The sequence below is a fragment of the Trichogramma pretiosum genome, unplaced genomic scaffold (assembly GCF_000599845.2).
Source record: "Trichogramma pretiosum strain Unisexual culture from Peru unplaced genomic scaffold, Tpre_2.0 scaffold149, whole genome shotgun sequence".
NCBI classification, from domain to species: Eukaryota; Metazoa; Arthropoda; class Insecta; order Hymenoptera; family Trichogrammatidae; genus Trichogramma; species Trichogramma pretiosum.
This window is the reverse complement of record NW_019640821.1, coordinates 36,620-55,089: the sequence shown is the minus strand read 5'-3', so window position 1 is coordinate 55,089 and position 18,470 is coordinate 36,620. Positions and strand designations below refer to the sequence as shown.

Here is an 18,470-nt window from a genome sequence, read left to right as displayed (position 1 = left end):
GTACGAATTGCACTTTAAATATATATCGATTATTTTCATTTCGTGTATATATAGATTTATAATTTTTACGACGTTTCGTTGCGCAGTGCGTGGGAAAAACCAGCGCGGCCGGATCTTTGGAGATCGTTACGTCGAGACCCTACGATGACTCGCTGCAGGATTACAACTCGGATCAAAATTTCATCAATATGAATAATCCACTGTCGATGCTGGTGTACGAGTCGAAAAAAATTAATCCAAAAAGTACCCGGGCTACGAACGTTCCCTCGAACGCTCAGATAACAGGTAAAAATAAGTCATCGTTAGCTGGCACAAACTCGTTGCAAAATATTTTCATACTATTTATGTTTCGTTATTTTCAAGATCGCATAGCCACCATGAGTCCCGTAGAGGTGGTGACGCCTTCCAGGACTCGTCGTGGCAAAAATTTCAAGGAATCCAAAAACGTACGATTGATTTTTCCCGTGACGCAAAAAACGACGACGACGACGACGACTACAACAACCCAGAGATACGAAAAAGATCAAGAAGTTACCCTGCCTGCGGAGCCTCTTCTTTTTGGTTCCAAAGGCGATCGAAGCGATGGAAAAAATATTAGTGAAACGATCGATTCCCAGACGGGCGCTGCTAAAGCCAAATCGACGAAATGGAGCGATGAAAAATTACAGTCCATAGTTCAAAAGTACGACAGAGTACCGCGACCATTTTCTTTGACGACCAATAGCTTGAACGATAAAAAACACGTTCCGAAAAAAGATTTCGATAAACAGACTACAACCACGTACTCGTACTCTGCTTCGGCTCCGCTCTTGGTACCTCTGAAGTCTCGCAACGATCTCGAGAACGATACCGGACAATTTAAAAAAAGCCAAGGCAGACGTATGAAACAAAGTTCGTCTCTCATAGCCCAAGCGATTAACAATTTAGACAATTCCCAAGGGTCTTATTATCCTGGCTCGACTCGAGAGGTCCAGAAGACGACGACTTCTTTGCCGACATCGACCACGATAACGAGCGAAAAAACCGACGATGATTTAGTTTCGACCACCGAGGCAATTTCAGAGTCCGAAGAAGTTACGGAATCCAACGAGGAACCTTACTCGAAATACGACGACGACGAAGATTATAACGCTTCCAATGGATCGTCCAGCAACGAGAGCGATATCAATGAGATATCGAACCATAAAAAGAGCGCGGAAGAAAACGAAGATCCTTTGTACAACGAGTCGACGGAAATCGTTCACGTGACTTCCGAAAGTATCGAGAGGCCCGAGAACGAGACTCAAAAATTGAAGAGCGAAAATTCGACGGATGCCGATTACGATCAACTACTCGGACAAAATATTCAAGTGTTGGAAAAGGTAGAGCAACCCGTGAACGGATCCGTCAAGAGCAACGATTCGATCGCCCAAGCGGATCACAAGCTCGAGGTCAAAGATCAGAAGGAGAGTCACGAGGCTAAGGAAGGCACCTTCGACGAGCATCACGACGAGAACGGACTCGAGGAGGACGAAAAGAGTCACAAGGTAAAAAAATAATCAAAGTAAAAACGTATATCGAGTGCGATAATTTTTTTTTTGGGGCGATGAATGATCAGGACTACGACGAGCACGAGAGGCACCGCGACAGCGAGAAAGGACACCTCGACAAGGCCAGCCACGATCGCGAGTACAAGGAGAAGGAGGGCGGCCGCAAGAAGCACGACGACGAGAGCGGCTACGAGGCTAAACGGGAAAAGGGCGAGAAGGGCGAGAAGAAGGCGAGCTTCAGCGAGAAGGGCGAGCACAACAAGGGCCACAACACCAAAGGCGAGCACGTCGTTCACAAAAAGGTACCAAGGAACTGCCATAACAATTATTGCATAGAATATTGTACATTTTGACTATTTGCAGGACGAGTTCAACAAAAAGACGGAATTCTTCGAGGAGACGCACGACGACGGCTCGTACGACAAGGAGGGCGCCCATCACGCCGAGTATCGTCGCGCCAAAGGCGGCCGCTTCGACAAGGGTCACAAAGCTGGCGGCGAGCATCGCGAGAGACACGGCAAAAAGGCGCATCGGGAGGAGGGTCATCGTCGCGAGCGGGCAAAGGGCCACGGCCACGACAGCGCCGAGTCGCGGCATCATCGCGAGCACGAGAAACACGGCAAGAAGGCCAGAGAGGAGTCGGCCAAGAAGTGGCACGCTAAAAAAGCGGAATGATCTCCTCTGGTGGTGCAGCGGTAATGATCAGCTGTAGCTGCTGCGTTGATTTCCGCGGACTTTATGGTGGCTGTCAATTTTTTTTTTTTTTTTGCCGAGCACGAGTGTCGTGTCGTATAAAGCTTTTGTTTATGATGTCGGTTGTTGTCGTTGTAGTTGTCTTCGAGCGGCAAGAAGCCGACTGCTGCCAGTGCAACTTATTTAATCAAGAACTTTTATGTACTCGCGCGACTCTTCCTTCTTTCTTCTTCTTTCTTTTTTTCTTTTTTACTTTTCATTTTCGTATTTGTATGCTGCACTCCGTTGTTGTAGTGTTTCCTTTAGCTCTCACTGCGACGACGACGACGATCCTCGTCTCATTATCCAAACTCTTAATAATTAATTTCGTCCGGTCTTGTAATATTTTCCTGACGCGAATAAATCGATTTTACGTTCCTATCACGGCTCGCTAAGCACACGGCGTAGTTCATGTAAATTTCAATACATTTTGCCAGCTACATCCTTGATTTTTATGTATAAAATATATATCTCAGGCTGAAATAAATAAGCTTAATTTTATAATTTTCGAGCCTTTTATTCGAAATCATCCGCTCTGTACACGACTGCAACGAATACATTCTAAATTAAATATATTCCGTACCTGCCCTCGAGTGTCTAAAAAATCATCGAAACAGAAAACTTTTTAATTTCTCGTAATTCTATTTCACGAAATGCGAAATGAAAATGAATTAGGTCATTGCCAGCTCAATTACACACGAAATTCGCTCGATCTTGGAATTAAATTTAAAAAGCAATAAATTGATTCGGTTACAAAGTCGCCGGTAAATTAAATTCCGTACATCGAAAGAGTGTCAATATAAAGGAGATTAACGAATCAAAGGTAAAAGGGCCTCGTACAATTTCTATATGTAATCAGGAAGAAAATATTTTTCCGTATTATATCGAGATTGGCTTTTGTGCATCCGACCAAGTAGGTTGAATAAATAAGTGTTTTTTATTCTCGAGCGAAACGTGCTCCGAGACATAAACATCCGGCTAAGACCAGCAGTGGATCATGCAAGCGACTATCGAGTGAAATAAAACCCCGAGTTATATGAAACTTATCAACGCCTCGTTGATTTCACAGATGATACGATGCATAATTTTTTTTTTTAAATTTTATCGATACGATTAATATAAAAGTTTATAATGTTGTCAATTTCATTTATGAAGTGTCTATTCAGAAGAAAATTGTTATACGAAATGCTAGTGATCTTTTAAATTTCGTGTAGGAAAATCATCATTTCCTAGATATCTCTTGGGTTATTGGAAGTTTCGTATACGGAAATGAAAATTTTCATGCATGAATTTTCCCCTGAATAGCTAAACCGTTTCATTTAATGGTCGTAATACGTATGAATTTACTATGTACTTTACACGAAAATTAAATATTTGAAGCTAGTTAAAATAAAATATTGAAAGAAAACATTGAAATTTTCACTGCTTCGCTCGAATTTAATTTCTCAATCAACTGCTATAAAAGTAAAGTAAATCCACCCACGTAATTTTACGATATTCAGATTAAAACTCTAGCCGTTCGACATTGACACTTCTCCCTCTCGCTATTTACCTCCCACGAAATATTTTCATTACCAAAAAATAACAAATTTAAATGGCTAACAAACAATAAAAATCCACCTTATAGGCGAGACTTTATAACCACATTTATTCTTTATACGATCTATTATAATTTATAAAATAACACGGGTGTTTCAAAATATATATAAAGCTGCTGCTGCTGCTGCTGGCCTTTTATCCAGACAGAAAGCTCGTAAGCACAAGCTCGGGATAAATAAAACCTCGGAGGCTACAGACGAGGAGAAGAGTCGAGGAATGTCTTTGAGAAACTCACTCGGCAGAGACCGTGTGTGCGAGAAGCCAAATCAACGCGAATAGGGAAGTTTCGTAAAGTTATTTGCCGACGACGATGAATGAGACGAAAATTGATTCTCAGCGATAGCGCGACTGTAGCATATGTTTCGAGTTGTAAAAAAAACAAATCATCGAGCGATAACGTTATATGGTGCGTGAGGAAGATGAAAGCTCCCCGCTGCAAGCTTTACCTCGTCGGTTCCGCTTGGAATTTATAGCACGACGAACTAAAAAAAAAAAAAATTGGGGAAAAATACAGCTTCGTACGTTTGGAAAATGAGTCAAGGTCCTCGCGATAATACAATAGCTGTAACAGCTCCTCCCGTCGCGGTATACACGCTGTTACCGCTACTGTTTAGTTTCCCCCGTATACGGTAGCGGCAGTAGTACGAGCGTACAACGCGATCAGCCGTGCTCAAAAACGTGCGTAATAGTGCGAAACCGATGATGATGATGACAGGTGTGACTAGTCGATTTCGTCGATTCCTTATATGCGGTCTCGCGTAATTCCATGACGCTCGCAGGCGCACCGAGCTATCTCTTATCTCCATTTCTCGGAGACACATTTCTCTTGGTGTAGCGGTATCCCCCGAACGATAATCCGCCACGTGCCGACGTGGCGTCATTTTCGATTCGTAATTAGTCGGGAAGACGTAATCCGCGTGTAGTACGTTACTAAGCAAAAGCTTTGAAATATAATTCGGCTGGAATTTATATCGTGTGCATTTACGCATGTCGCTCTCGTAATGGAGATCGCGATACAAGCCCCCGCCGCACCGACGATTGAAGCCCTCTCGAAAAAGAGGAGGCAATTTAAATAATTAATTTTTTTGCCCGGGCGCGCACGCGTGTACGAGTGCAAAATTTTTTTTTTAAGCTTCATTTTATGCGAACGCTGAATATCAAACTAGCTTGATAACGTACTTACTTTCGGTATTTAACGTCCAGCAGCTGCAACCCTTTCGCACACGTGTCATTATGCGTCTGACTCGGGTTGGAAAATGTTTGACGGCGTAGTTTTCACTCGTAATAAAGTACTTTTACACGCGCGCGAGGATTTTTCGAAAAATATCCAACTTAATGCCAATTAGGTACTTTCGTTTTAGCGAGCTATACGCGTATATAAAGGCGGTACGTCCGTTTCATTTAATGAACTGATTATTTATGAAATAAAAGTTAGTTTATCATTATTTTTAACAACCAGACATAATTTTGAATCTTCCGTAAAGTTTGCACTCGTTTACGGGTTCGCGTACTTTTTTGAAACAACCGGTGCATTCGTCGCTGCATAGAGCATAAACAGTCTATTTAGCATTAGAAACTCATTACCAAGTCTCGTCCCTCTTCCTCATTTGTCTGGCGCGTGACGCCTAGAGATGTATACGCGCGCTCCGCTCGTTTCTTCCTTCGGTACATCGGGAGGTGTTAACATGAAAATATGAGCCGTGAGCCGTAAACTGTCGTCTCTCTCCCTCTCTCTTTCCGTAATTGTGACTTTCATTACAATACTCGTGTTTATTCCAATGCATCCCAAGTACTCGTAATGAATCACTAATATGCTCGAGGCCAATAAATGAATTTTTGTATTTTCAATTATTTAACACGGAAGGAGGGAAATAATCGAAGGCATCGTTTCGATATACGTTTGTAGCACATGGAATATAGCCGTATTAATTTCATTCTCGCTAATGGAGTAAGTGTTCCTTCAAAAAATAATCAAATAAGCTCGGGTCCTCGGGATAGTAATCCCATGGGGAGCGGAAGCGAAATTAAATTAATAAAAATACGATCGAATACGGACTGTACGATACTCCACTCGTCGCACAAATCGCTAAAAAGAATATGTTTTTTATACGAGCTCTATAAAGAGTATATAAATTATCGAAAATTTGAGAACAGCAGCAATCATTTTAAAATAAAAGTTATGAAGCTGAAGCAAAGAAACGATACAGCATATAAGGCGAATAATTTCACCCGCGACATCGTATCGTACATTTTCATCGCGATTCACGATCGTTTGCAAGCTCCGCTGCTGCTGTCGGGAGGGCACAACAGCATCACAGGGAAAAAGCTCGATCTCGCGAGCAGCAAAGAAAGAGCGAGAGAGAGATAGAAAGGAAGGTACGCGCGCGCAGATACATCGCAGATTGGGGGGCTGCGTGACTGTGTGCGTACGCGTGTGTGTGTGTGTGCGCTGATACGCGCGCTCTCGCGACCGACTATATAGAGGAGCGAGACGCTCGTCGGTTCCTTCATTGTTGTGCCGTTAACTCAACTGGACGCTCCTCCGCAGCTTTTCTCTCTGTCTCTGTCGCGACTCGCATATAGACGAGCTTTCGTGCCCGACAAGGAAGATATATATACGTAAAATAGAGAGGAAGAAGGATCGAGAGAAAATCGGTCTTGGTACACTTTGTCGTCGTCGACGCGGTTATAAAAAAGCACGCAGACAGAGGCGAGAAAAGAGAGCGGAGCTTGATTCAACGTCGGCAGAGCTTTTATAAAGCAGCAGTAGCAGCAGCAGCAACAGGTGAGCAAAAGGCTATACATCCAGCTCGCGCGATTGACGCGTTAAGCGCGAGCAACAGGCTTCGCGTGCTTTTTTTTCACTCGCTCGCCTCTTCGCAAGCTCGATCATCTCGATCGTTGTATTTCTTTTTCGAATCCCGTGAATAAGAGATTTACTTACCATTTCCGATCGTGTGTGTGTGTGTGTGCGCTCGGTCGAATGAATTTTTATTATCTTTACTCCGGCAACGCAACGGCAACGCGAACGAGAAGAAGAGCAAACATCGCGCGCCCGATCAAAAGCTCTCCGAATTTAATCCAGTCGAGAATCGAGAGCGTGAAACGCATTTATAATTTCATCGCGCCGGCCGCGAATACGCACACTTTGCGAAGCGCGAAGTGGCTATACTCGCGCGAGCATTTCATTTAACTGTATACGCGTATCGTTAATTCAAAAATAATTACTTCTTTCGATGAATCATACAACTCCATACATACATACATACGTGTATCGAATGAATGACGGACACGGACGCTTTGCATGCGTTAATAACTTCGATGACTATCGATCGGGGGACGCGCGCGGCACTCGACACTTAGAGCAGCCCCTCCGACTATTATTGCGCTATATTAAAGCGAAACTCCTTGGCGCGCAAATTGTATTAAATTTTCTATTTGAACTGTCTCTCTCTACCTCTATCTCTCTCCGTGTAATGTTTCAAGTACAATCGATTATTCGAATATGAATATTCATATAATAGCAACTGTCATAAATTCGAGCAGTATATATTATGATATATATACATACGAAAAATATTCTTCCCCCAGACCCGATACAGAGTTCATATAAAGCGACATGCCAATTTCGAAATTGCGTACTTATAACGATCCCGGGATAGTAGTAGTAGTAGTAGCTAAACGAGGCGCGAGATATATACACACAATACAATATGAATGCGTATGCAGGCATTATAAATGCGCGAACCGAGTGGGAGCGAGCAATTGTATTATTTATTATTATTAAATACATGCGCGCGAGCGAGAGTAGATATACGCGGGCGCGTGATGAAGTAGTATTTTTACGATCTCCCTCCCCCCCGTTTTCATCGCGCGAACGCGGATAAACACTCGTAATTTTCATCAACTGCTGCTAGCACACAGCCGGATTTCATCAACGTTCGGCCGCCCCCGTTAATTTTCCACCGCGCGCGAGATGAGCTCGTGCGTATATGTATGTATGTGTGATCGGCATTGTGCCTTAATAATGCACGCGCGCACAATTCGTATCCGTATATATAATGCATATTGCATTATGAGTGCGTTATATTTGATGAAAAAAAAAGAGAGAAACTATAAATACGTATAGACGCGCGATGGGCATATAGGTGTACCGCTACTACCTTATCTTTCCTTTTTTTTCCCCCTTTCTTTTTACGACATGCGGATATTAAAATCCGGATGTATGGGCTTGTATCGCGTTGCATAGAAATGCACTATGAGAGAGAAAGAGAACGAACATTATTCCGATGAAAAGAAAAGGGCCTCGCATTATGTTACGCGTTGCACCGCTGCTTCTTCGGCGGTGAAATTAAAAAAATCTAGACAATGTAGTACGATGCGCGCGTCCTCCTAAAACTGTTTACCGCGCGGCTCAAGGAGAGAGAGAGAGAGAGAGAGAGAGATCCTACACTGGAAGCTTTTTAGTCCGAGCGCCCGTCTTTTTTTTTTGCCCCTTCGAGAGGAGATCCGTGAAACAATGAGCGCGCGGCGTTGTATTGTATGCGAGTGCGTTCGTGACCACCTTTCTATTTTCTTTTTTTTTTTTTTTGCTCCCAAAAGAAGGGGGAAAAAAATTGAAAAACGGTGATCGACAGTGTTGTGATTTTTCGACAGTTGTATTTTGCCTGTTTCATCGTACTCTCTCTAGCCTCTGGCTCGGTCTCCTTCATCCACTCGCGGGGCACACCGTGAGGCAAAAGAGGATTTATACCCCAGTGACCGTTAAAAAAGCACACGCGCACACGTACATGCATATTGTTCAATATCCACATACCGCACAAAAGCTGCTCTACAAACTCGCGCGCGCGCATGTGTTGTTTTACGACGCTCGTAAAGCTCAGTGCAGCGAGCTTTTAGCTACTCCTTTCCGTCGGCAACTGACAAAAAAGAAAGCATGGAAGGAAGAAGCGCGCGTAAGCCATCCGCGCGAGGAAAGGGATATTTTTGCGGCACGCGTTATTAGAACGATAAACAAGAGCCAAGGAATTTGGCCGATTTTTTAAATGACTCTCCCGAAATTGGACTGTAACTGTCAGACCATACGTACAACCGAGTCGCGGTTATCAGGAGATACAACCAACGATAACGTCGTAACTTTCGGTTATCACGCGTACACACATATTTGCTTTAAAATCTTCGACTCGTTTCATTTTTCCATAACGGAGGTGAAAATTAAGTATTAGCTCGGTGGCTCGTAATGGTCCAATTAAAATCCGTACACCGATACTTTAAGCTGTCGTCGCTGTCGTCGTCTCGGACCGTAAATCAGTTTCGTTTTAATTGGCCGTTGCGATCTTGGTGTCGACGACTATATTATTATATTATAACGCGCATTCGAAGCAGATCTAATTAATTATGGCCTGCGCACATGTATATGAAAAAAAATAAAACAAAAAAAAAAGACCAGACAGGAAGAGAGATAGGCCAAGCTCGCGCGACGTAATAAAAAAGACCGACTGTACGCAAATATAATATGTAAGCGAGAGAATCGAAGCGTCCGCGCGACGGCCCGTGGAATTAGTTGTGTACACATTCATTCGGTTCGATCGACCCAGACAATAATCAACGACGACGTTCGGCCAATTGGGGCACAGCTGCGGAAAAAACCTGCCGTGCGTATCATCCCTGCGTCGATGCAACTGTTACAGTCAAATATCACTTGTAAATGATACGGACAGGCACGTCTTGGCACGCGTCGTTATACCGGACTGCCGCATATGCCGCATTCGTCCCACGCGCGCTCGCTCTAATTACGGAGCTTGTACAATGTGCTGCGCCACTGAAATGGCAAGTTTCTAGCTGACCTCGCGGAGGCTACTCGCGAAAACGTCGCGCGTATGAATGTAACGTATATGCATGCAGGGATATGAATTCAGCCGCGCGTATGATAGAGACCTGATAAAGATGCTCAATATTTTGTAGCTATGGTTTAGACAAAAAAAATAGTTTCTTTAAGGTGGTCTGTACCCCACAGAGTCGAAAAATGTGTTTAATTTATATCTTTGGGAACCAATCAAATGGGAACCTTCATTTTATTGCTCTGAATAACTGGTAAAAGTTTTCCCACTGACCAGATTTCCCGGAAAACGTGTTTGAAATTTTCACACATTTACCCAGCTTGAAATTTTCAAACGCTTTTTTCGGGAACTCTGGTCGATGGTCTCATTGAGCCGTTTTTCGATATTCGATTGAGAAAAAAATATATGAATTAAACAAATTTTTCGACTCTGTCGGTAAAAAATGTGGGTTACAGACTTACTTTGAGAATCTTAAAGATGCCCGGTTTTAAGAATTGGATATACTTGTACGATTATTTTGACTTTGATACTTGCAGGTTACCAGATGTTGAGGTACTTGCCATCTAGTGGTGGAGACTTTAAGTAGTTTATTAATATCATATTTGTAGTGATTGAAAACTCGTCAAAATTTTTTGATACAGTTTAATCGTCATTTTCAGGTCAAAAATAAGCAATTTTATCGGTATTTAAAAGTCCTTTTCAATGGTCTGTTATTACGTCATTAATAATATTGAGAATTTATAACAAGGTCATTCGGCCCCTTTATAGAATGAAATTTCACCTATAATTCAAAATCATGATTTCACACTCGACTATTTTTTTCCTGTTATTTTTTTATTGGAATCATTTGCCTATCTCGATGGACAGGATAAGAGCTGCTATCGCGTCTCGACGTCGGGTATTAAAATATTGATAATCAGTCGCAGCCCTGACTATACGACGACGGACGTGATTATTTGGGGATATCATCATCGTTCGAGGGCTCGAGAATCGTTGTGTACATCGTCGAGTACCGTTACGGCAATTGGCCTAGTCACCCGTGTTTAGGCCAATATATTTTTTTAGCTCTTTCTCTCTCTCGTTGATCTTAGCTCAGAAGATCGGTGCGTTACACTAGATACGATAGGGAGGACGATGGACGACATTATAATTACGCACGTAATTTACGCCTGCTTGTAATACTGTTTTCTCACCTTCGGATCGCAAAGGAGAAGTGGAAAAGTCACGTATGTGGATCGTTATATACAACCAAGAGAGAGAGGAAGGGAGAGGGATCCACATAAAATTGATCTGTCGCGCGTAACCGACAATCCCATTAATCGAGGTTTTGTTGAGCAAAACTCAGCGTCTATCTGTCTCTCTCTGTTTATCAACAATACTTTTACGAACGAGCCAACGAGTCGAGCTCGAAGGCGAACTTATTGCATCGCTCATCTGCCTTATACGTATGTAATACAAACGATCGTGCCTCGACGAGGAGCGATAACTTTTACCCCAGTTAATTTTCCTTCGGCCGCGTGGAACGGGGGGGAAATTTGTTTTCTTTAATTGGAGCTGAGCCGCTGCGAGTGCGACAACAAATCGTATAACCGCGAGTGCGTGCGTGAGTGTGTCGCGTGGATAAAAATATTTTTTTTCTCTCTTCGCGACGTTCTATGGTCTTGCATAGAACGAGGATTATCCTTTTCTCTTGCTGCTCCCCTCGGAGGAACGTTCGATATTAATGGTGGCTTGATGACCGAGATGAGATAATTTTAAATGACTTGAAAATGACAATTCAATTGTTTCGAAACGTTTGTATCAATTTTCAACCACTTTATACACAATGATTACTTTACTTCGAACCTCTCTATAAACCTGCAAGTGACTAAGTAAACATAACTTTATAAGCCGAATCTTGATTTTGATATTACCAAAATATTCGGTTACTTTCAGTGGTAGATAATTAAAGTCAGCCTCCACCGCTAGATGGCGAGTATACCTTTATCTGTAAACCTGCAAGTGGCGAAATAAAAGTAATTGTATAAGTACGGTTCCAGAATTATCATACATTTATGTAAGCCATACTTAGTGGTGATAAAAATTTTAAAATAACTGATGTTAGTGTGTTTAAATGGCAAATTGCGTAAATTTTATACTGTCAAAAATTACCTGTTCAAAATCGTGGAAGTACCCATAAAAAATTGAGAGAATCCTTTGCTTCAATTTTAATGGACCTATGACGTCAAAGCAACTATTTTCGTTGGTCAAAAACTTGCCTCGAAATCTTAAAAATTTCCATCTATGCTCTCTAACCAGAAGAGAGAGAGAAAAAAGGGAGGTCAATATTAATTTCTTTTCATAGACGCAGTCCTCTGCTGAAATCTCATAATCCCAACTTTCGCCACCGTCCATAAACGATCGTTCATATCGCGCATACAAAGCTCGCGACCCTCATTGTGTAAAAAAATTCTCTATACATACGACGGGGAGAGTCCAAACTCCAAAGTATCCTCGTTCGATTAGAAAATGATATCGTATCCCGCGCGATCGCACGTATCGTACACATAGTTGTATTTTTCATTTACAATTTGACTCGCGCACGATATAAAGCATTTCTTTATCCATCATGTGTCTCTTGTCTCTCTCTCTCTCTCTCTCTCTCTCTCTCTCTCTCTCAATAGCTCTTATATTGTTATTTTATTCTTTCCTTTCCGCGTACGTGCGCGCGCAATCGATTTCCCGGATTAAATGAGCTTTTTTTTTGCTCCTATCCTATATTGAGAGAGAGAGAGAGAGAGAGATGCGTACACGACTTGTATACTACAACGGGGGGGAGAGAAAAGGATTCGGTCTATAAGAAAAATAAAAATAAAGGTCTTACATCATAATCCCACGCGCGACCAACGCGCAGTACCATAGTGCTCTCGAGTCAATTTCGAATTTATTCAGATTCTGCTACGATTTCCAGCTGCGAACAATAACCGAGAGAATCGTGCTTTGTGCATAAGTGTGTGTATATCGAATCGAAGATGATCACGCACAATGCGCGAAAAAGCTCGATTCTGAATAAAGGTCAGATTTTAGTTTTGACGGGCGCTTTTTTAAATGAAGATATTTCACGACGATTAATACTTGTCAGAGACGTCGGAGAAAAGTTCGCGGCCACATGTAAAAATGAAAAACAACGCGTACGAAAAGTTTACGATAATATCTTATTTTCGCAAAGCTGGGCAAAACTTGCAACGCGGTTTCGTGAGATATACACGAGCAACGTGGGAAAGATAAATCTTAATCCGTCGCTCCAGAGTTCGGGCAGGAAATAGTCTTTTTTTTTCAGCTCAAAATTTCTGATCTTCGATTCTATAACGTAGTTGAGAATCGAAAACCGAATATTGCGTATGTGCACACGGCGATATAGAAACGCGATAGCCCCGGACGTTGCGTCATATCGCACGCACAAAAATGTGTCAGAGAGAGAGAGAGAGAGAGAGAGAGAGCAGATAGTTGCATAATCGGAGAGGGGCCACTAAACGAATAAACACGATACATATGGGATAGAGAGGCTCAGGGGTGGATAAGAGGAGAGTATTATGTACAAAAATAGAATGAAAAAAATTTTGTTAACTGAGCACGCGTACGCAGCAGCCCATGCGAACGAGATAACGTATCAAACGAAAAATCAAACGTCGATTTAGACGCACTCGATGATATATATACGTTGCTCGTATGTGGGTACCACCACTCGGAAATCCATAATCGAATGAAGCGGGTGAGGCCACGCGCCGGAACAGGTGGCGGCGATACAATAACGCCAGACAAAAGGCACGCGTGTGAATTATCGTTGAAAACGTAATCGATCCTCGACTCGTTTTACCCCAATTATCGACTTTACAAAACTTTAAAAGCTCGCCACCTGTATCGCTCTTTTATGATATATACTGAATTATGTATAGACGATTCGCAGAAATATATATTACATTCGGTGACGACGGGTCAGTTACGATGTATGATAATCCCTGGCAGTAGTAAAGTACGACGTCACATTATGAACGCGCGGACGACGGCGGGTCCCGCGTGTAATTGCTTCGCCAATTTCCTCCTCCTTTATGTACGAACAAGGCGCAGTGCGTCGCACAGCACCACCACTGCTGCACTCGGAGCTCTGCAAGCTATAGGACGAAGTGTCCTGGGTAAGGAGCTGTCTTGTCTCTCTCGAGAATTTTACGAGTCTCTTCTTGCGCGCTCTGCGCGTCACGCGGCGCATATAATATAACGAGCAAAGAGAAGAGGACCTGCTGGAAAAACCACGAGTATATCTCGGGCGCGGACCGCGAGAACTATCCATCCTTGTTGAATTTTTACAGCTTTCTTTTTTATGTATTATGATCCTGCGTCTCCGATTACGCGGATTCTTCGTTGCGATTTTCTCGCGTCTCTTTATTCTCCGTTCGTCGCGTGCATGATTCATTTCGTTTCTCGAGCTGTGTGTGTATATCGCGCGTTTTGCCTTTTTTCAAGTAGTACGCGTTTACGACGCGTCAGACGCTGATAAAAATATCGAAGGAAGTTGCATTTCGCGGCCAAGAAAATTGATTGAGTATAAAAGTATATCACTGAACTGCCGAACGAACTGATAATACTAGTAATGTTAACGACGAACGACGGAATATATTCCCAAGCTCTATTGAAAAATGATGTAAAAACTACCAAATTGTGGATCTTACATCATCCTTGCCCGCATTGTATATCGCACACACGAATTAATTTTTCACGAAACTCCGCGTCGGTGCAGTTGCTTTCGATGCGATTAACATCTGGAAGCTTCCGCGTAGATCCCGCAAGTCACTTACGCGAGCTTTCATCGTCTCGTATCACCGTGCAATATATCACGACATTTTTAGCAAAATTACTTTCGGATATACTACCACCCTGCGTCGCTTATTTATTTATCTTACTTATTTATTTATTTATTTATTTTAAACCCACGCTCTTCTCTAACCACAGGAAGCCAAAAAAATTATTGCCGCGCTCGGATACACGAGAGAAGCTGCACGCATACAGCAAAAAAGCTCTCGAGCATAATTGTAAGAAAAAGGGAGTTTTTTTTCGCGTACAAGACATTTTTCCTACCGCGCAGTGACGTCAATCTCTCTTCTCTACTCTGACGCATTCGAACGTGAAACGGCGCGTCGCGGAAGAAGGTACGACGCATCCGATTGTTTTCTTGCTTTTTACTTCGATATACAGGTGTGTGTGTGTGTGTGTGGAGGAGGAGGAGAAGAATCTCTCTCGCTTTATCCTTACATTTATATCGGTATTATATATCCGTCGCGCGCGCGGAATTGGCTTCGTTTCGTCGTAAATACACACGCGCAGCTTTTCGAGTTCAATTATTCGGAAAATCGCATCTGTGTACTACCCCCTCAGCCGGCGGACGCTGTGGGGGGGAATGCGACGTCTCTCCCGAGCGTATTTGAAAACTTCCGATCTCCGCGACTCGATCGATGCCTCGAGTCCACTGGCGCTATATTGCTCTCTCACACTCAATTGGCTCTTTTTGCGTACCTAATGAGAGGGGCAAATATACACGCCGGCATCGGTGCGTCGTGATCGGAAATACGCTTCGACGGTGACGTGATGGTGGAGAGAGCGGTGACTGACGAAGGAGCCGCCGCCGCCGCCGCTCGACTTGGCTCTGTCTCCTATATAGCTTCCTTTATACTTTTTTTTTAGCTTTTTATCCTTCACTTGTCGTACGTCGATGGAGCTTAAGCTCTGTGTTTAAAGAAAAAAAGGGGAGAAGATAAAGAAGAAAAGACGATTTTCTTGAATAAAAATAAAAATTATAATTGAAAATCGAGCTGAACGCAGAAAAAAAACATTCAAACGATCGTCGCCGCTGTTATTGTTCAATAGATTTATTGCATCGAGTTAATTCTTCGTAAGTCGGATCGTAAAATTCCCCCACGGAATTGTAAAACCGAGTTATTGGCTTCTCATTTCGGATTTCAATTTAATTTTTTGTAAACGCGTGGGAATCCATGCAGAATGAACCGAAATTAATTTTATCGAGCATCGATTAAATATGAGAAACAGGATATGATGAACTACGAGCGTGGGTCGAAAGATTAATATGTAACAAACTAAAATATTACAATTCAAACGCGAACTTTGGCAAATTTGCCCAAGAAAAGCTCGACGAAGCCGTGTAATACTGGATTTACGGCGATTTTACAGCGATTCGATCGAGCCTTCTTCTGCTGTTGCTGCTGCTGCTGCACCTCGGTTGAACTCGTGGATTCGCGCAATTGCAGTAAATAGAATGCGGGAGCAGCCATGGCTTGAGACGCAGCTGCTGCTTCTTCTTCTTCTTTTCTTTTATGCCTCGTGGTAAATCGCGAATTTATCTAACCGTTATGCGGGTAGATATTTATGCACTAATATCATACGAAAAACGACGATTCACGCGACTCCGCCAAGGATTTTTAGCGCTGCGGAGGAGCTTTTAACCTTCGCGCGAGACTCGGACTAGACTATAACAGCTCCGTATAGAGCTCTGAAGTTGCTTACGAGAAGCTATTGCTCGTGTAGGTGTGCGTTTAGGTCGAAAGCGATAGATAGTAGTTTCTTTTTTTTATTTCTTAAACGGCCCCCCACGCTATAAAGAATATTGCCTCGCGATAGAGAGATAAACGACAGGCAATAACACAGTCGACAAAACGTTTTCAAAATATAAACTATAGACGTATACGCGAATCGATGGTCAATTATCAAAGAGAAAAATATTTTCGATATAAATGAATAAACGTCATGGCTTATATTTTTGTTACAGCGAGGATCGATCGATTCCACAGAGATACACATCTTTCGTATTATCGAGTTACGTAAAAAACAGCGAAGAAAAGCAGAATGCGCGGCTACGCGACGAGCTTTTGCGTCCTGAGTCTGCTCGGTGCCTGCACCCTCGCCATGGACGAGTCCTCGCCTTCCTCGTCTTCGCTGCTGCGATCGTCGTCGAGTGGTGGCTCGGTCGCAGCTTCCGATTCGAATTCGGTCTCGGCTGCTGCATCGATGTCGTCGTCGTCCTTGGTCTCGGGCTTGTCGCAGCACGCGCCCCGAGCCGAGGCGGCTTTCCTGCGGATACCGGCCAAGCGAGCTTTCACGTACCGCACCGAGTTCAAGAGGCTGCCCCTCTATCAGTTCGGCCTCGGCAAGGTAAGCTGGTTAATTTTCAAGCATCATCCCGCGTAAAAAAAAGATCTTTTTAAGATCTTTTTAAGAACGTCTCAATTATGAGCCTCAGTGAGATGTTTTGAGATGTTTTTGAGAAACGCAACAATTGATTTTCACTGAAACGTTTCCGAGATCTTATCAAGATGTTTTTTTTCTCGTCGAAAAGACTTGAACTTGACAAAAAAACTGGAAATTATCTTTTTCGGCGAGAAAAAAACATCTTAATAAGATCTAGGAAACGTCTCAGTGAAAATCTATTGTTGCGCGTCTCAAAAACATCTCAATACATCTCACTGAGGCTCATAATTGAGACGTTCTTAAAAAGATCTAAAAAGATCTTTTTTTTTACACGGGACGTTCGTTGGTAAATTTTGGTCACACACAACAAAACACATGCATCAAAAATTCGCAGCGATCTCGCTCGTACGCCTTCGGACTGGGCAAGCGCGGCAAGCAGTACGCCTTCGGCTTGGGCAAGAGGAGCAACGTTAACTCCATGAGCGAGTACGAGCAGCAGCAGCAGCTGCTGCAGAGGCTGCGACCCGACCAGATGCAGGCGGCCCTCGACTATCTGTCGTCGTCCAACGAGGATGCCAACTACGACAAGTCGGACTACTGGCTGGAAAAGCGCTCAGCGGGCGCCTACAATTTCGGACTGGGCAAGAGAAGCCCCGGAAGCTATTACGAGCCGGACGAGCAGCGTTTGCTGCTGCCCGTCAAGCAGCTCAGAAACAACAAGTACGTGTTCGGTCTGGGCAAGCGTCGCTTGTACGACGTGCTGGATAGCAGCGGAAGCAGTAGCAGCGACAGCGACGACGTGGAAGATCTCGAGCTCGAGCTCAGCGACGACGAGGCCAATTCGCAGTAGAGAGAAAAGAAGAAAGAAAACTAATTGATTTACTAAAAAATTAAAATTAAATAACGATAGTAATAATCCCACAGCAGCAGCTCGGTTTTTCTCTCTTTTAAAGTCTCCGGTTCGTATATGATCTACTTGATGCTTCGATTCTTGACGTATATCGATAGTGACAGATATTCTCACGCACGTACACGCGATAGTGTATCATTATAATCCAAGTACACCCCCACTCGAGCACGCGATCCGTCGATCGAAATTTTCTCTTTTCTTCTTCGACTGCACTCTAATTCCGTATTTCTTTCTCAATAGATTTTCGAGTTCACTGCTTCAATGACATCGTGTACTTGGTACCCTATAATGATAACTATATAATAATATAAAATTATTACGGAGTGTATCCTTTATATAAATGTGTATATATTACATCTGTTGAAGACTTTACAATCGGTTGTTACCCGTACTCTTTGAATAAGATTATATACATAATACAACAACACATGAAATTTACCGATACAAATTGAAAGTGCATTGACGCAAAAATTGATGATTGCAGTTTTTGGAACGTATCGATCTTCCGTGGCCGTCGGCATTTTATGACGTCACACTTGTCAGGAGCGATGATCACATATCTATATTTAACATTATTATGCTGCGAGGTTAATAAGTTAAAGCGGAAAAGGAGTAAGAAGGAGAAAC

The 18,470-nt window shown here is 43.0% G+C and overlaps 1 protein-coding gene across 1 annotated transcript; it reads left to right on the top strand.

Annotated features, from left to right (window-relative positions):
* The first annotated feature begins 6,385 nt into the window (after nt 1-6,385).
* On the top strand, nt 6,386-17,783 carry LOC106649589 (allatostatins). Its single transcript, XM_014367057.1, has 3 exons — nt 6,386-6,645; nt 16,515-16,897; nt 17,328-17,783. The coding sequence occupies exons 2-3, from the start codon at nt 16,592-16,594 to the stop codon at nt 17,781-17,783; spliced, it is 762 nt and encodes a 253-aa protein (XP_014222543.1). The 5' UTR covers nt 6,386-6,645; nt 16,515-16,591.
* The last annotated feature ends 687 nt before the right edge of the window (nt 17,784-18,470 follow it).